Genomic DNA, 2,500 nt, shown 5'->3' with positions numbered 1-2,500 from the left:
TCATCAACCATCCTGTAAAAAGCGTATTCAGAGAGAGAGAGAGAGAGAGAGAGAGAGAGAGAGAGAGAGAGAGAGAGAGAGAGAGAGAGAGAGAGAGAGAGAGAGAGAGAGAGAGCGGAGTGGCCGTTCTGACCTGGTGGATGAAGACCTGCGCTCCGTGGGGGCTGAGCAGCAGGATGGCGCGTCGGAGGGTGTCCCGGTAACGGTTGAGCTCCTCCGTGCGCATGCTGGTGAACAGGCTGGAGAAGACGCCGCTGATGTTGCGGTCCACGCGCTGCAGAGACACGTCCAGACCGCGCCGAGACGTCTGGTCCAGGAAACCTTGCAGACCGCGGATGTCTGTGGACGAGAATCACAGACAGTCACACAGTGAGTCACCAAGGAAAAACACAGACCTCTCAGTGGGGCAAATAAACAGTAGTGGGGGAAAAAATACACCAGTGGGGCAAATAAACAGTAGTGGGGGAAAAAATACACCAGTGGGGCAAATAAACAGTAGTGGGGGAAAAAATACACCAGTGGGGCAAATTAACAGTAGTGGGTGCAGCAGAGGATGGTTTTTAAGTTTCCTTTTATCACCAGTAAATAAATGAGACTGTTAAAGAATAAAAGCAAACCACTCCAAAACCCAAGCCTAAAACAAACAAAACAAAACAATACAACCACAACAAACCCAAAGTTTGGTCAGAGGACAGCGCCAGTCAGGGGGTGAAGAGGTGGCCTCCAGCTGAGGAAGGAAGTCCTCCAGACCATTTAAGGCTTTCATAATAAACAGCTGGACCTGCTGTAGATCCCAGTAGCAGATAGGACTTACACCTCCTCATTTATTTGATGTGCAAAGTCTGAAGTCAAACTAATTTTAGGGCCTTAATAATGCCTTCAAAATAAAAGCATTTTTCACAAAATAAAAGCATTTTTGACAACAGAATGGATGTTGTACCTCTGAGCTCTGAAGGCAACTGATTCAGGAGGAGGCAGTGGGTGTATGAATACAGAATACAGTGTGTGTGTGTGTGTGAATACAGAACAGCCTTTTCTGTCACTATTTCAACATACATTTCCATTCTAACATGCTTTGGGGAACACATGTGACACTTCCAGAGTTTTCTCTGTTGTTAATTGAAAAGCCTGAGGCCTTCATTGCCAATCATTTCTGTGCAGACTCCTTTATCAAGCCTGTGTTGTCACCAAAGAATGGGATTGAGTCATTGAGTAAAACCGCTTCTTGGAATAGAAATGAGAGTCAGCCTGCGTGGCAGTGAGCTTGGCACAAGACTGAGGGCTGTAATATGGACGAGCCTCAGAGGATCAGCCTTAATTCTTCAAAAGAGACGCGGGCGACTGAGCACTGGCATCTCAATATGCCCATGAGATGACTAGAGCGAGTCGGAGATGGGCACACAGAGTGTGTTCTTCTAATGACAGCCCGCTCCCGAGCCCGAGATCGGCGACACGGCACGCTCCTTTTAAAAGCTGCCGAAATCAAATCTATTCTGTGAGTGAGACATCGTGAGCGCACACACACCCCCTCACCTCCCTGCCACACTTAATGTGTGCTCTTATTGTCAAAACTCACCACCTCAGACACGCGCTCCAAACTAATCTTGACTCATAGCCCTCGTTCAACTCGGTAAGAATGCAGAAAGGCTTTGAGTTCAACTGTCAAGGAGGATTCTCTCTCTGAATATGTAAAGCGTTGCATTATAGAGAAGCTATTCACAGGGAAGACTTCTGTAGAATACATTTTCCGAAAGATGAAATCTTAAACAAGTTGACTTAAAGTTTGACTGAAAAAACGATGATGGAAAAAAAAAAGATCAGAATATTGGGCTTCTGTCGTCCACCTCTGAACTTTGCACATCCAAAGTGATTCCACTTTAAATTCCTCTAATGAAAAAGGAAGATGTAGCAGCCCTGGAGGATCCAGAGAGGCTGGGGTGTGAGGCAACAAGCCAAGCCCAGCCTCGAAGCTTCCAGCTGGGCTTCCACTCTTCCACTCTGCCCTGCTGCTGCTGCTGGAGGATTGATTGACAGTAACCCCAGGAAAGAAATGAGGAGAAATAGTAAGAGACTTTTTTTCTCTCAAAGCCTTTGGCCTCTTCCTTCTCTTTTCCCTCAGTGATGTCCAGGTTTGAGTGAAAGCGCCTGTGGATCAGCTGGAGCAGATCGTCCACAAAATCAGCTCCCCCAGTGGGACAGAAGGAGCCCAGATTCAGAGTAAAAAGCTCACATTGCGGGGGTACTCTTCGATTGCTCCAAGTCTCAAAAAGTCACCTGGAGGGACTCTCTCTCGCTCTCTCTCTCCCTCTATCCCTCCCTCTCTCTCTCCCTCTCTCCCTCCCTCTCTCTCCTTTTCTCTCTCTCTCCATCCCTCTCTCCCTCCCTCTCTCTCCCTCTCTCTTTCCCTCCCACTCCCTCCCTCTCTCTCCCCCCCACTCCCTCCCTCTCTCTCCCTACCACTCCCTCCCTCTCTCTCCTTTTGTCTCTCTTTCTCCATCCC

At 48.2% G+C, this 2,500-nt stretch overlaps 1 protein-coding gene across 2 annotated transcripts in view; it reads right to left on the bottom strand.

The window, feature by feature from the left end:
• Positions 1–2,500, bottom strand: part of grid1b (glutamate receptor, ionotropic, delta 1b) — a 413,352-nt gene that overhangs the window by 143,507 nt on the left and 267,345 nt on the right. For both annotated transcript variants that reach the window (XM_076266605.1, XM_076266603.1), the window contains exon 4: positions 134–339. In XM_076266605.1, coding sequence (XP_076122720.1) covers positions 134–339 — 206 coding nt within the window. The remainder of the gene's footprint in view (positions 1–133; positions 340–2,500) is intronic.

The sequence above is a fragment of the Alosa pseudoharengus genome, unplaced genomic scaffold (genome assembly GCF_046254945.1).
Source record: "Alosa pseudoharengus isolate Yale_2024_CS ecotype anadromous, Long Island Sound unplaced genomic scaffold, YU_APseudo_1.1 YU_APseudo_1.1_scf_4, whole genome shotgun sequence".
In the NCBI taxonomy this organism is placed as follows: Eukaryota; Metazoa; Chordata; class Actinopteri; order Clupeiformes; family Clupeidae; genus Alosa; species Alosa pseudoharengus.
The sequence above is the reverse complement of the archived record's forward strand: the minus strand, read 5'-3'. Positions and strand labels throughout refer to the sequence as shown.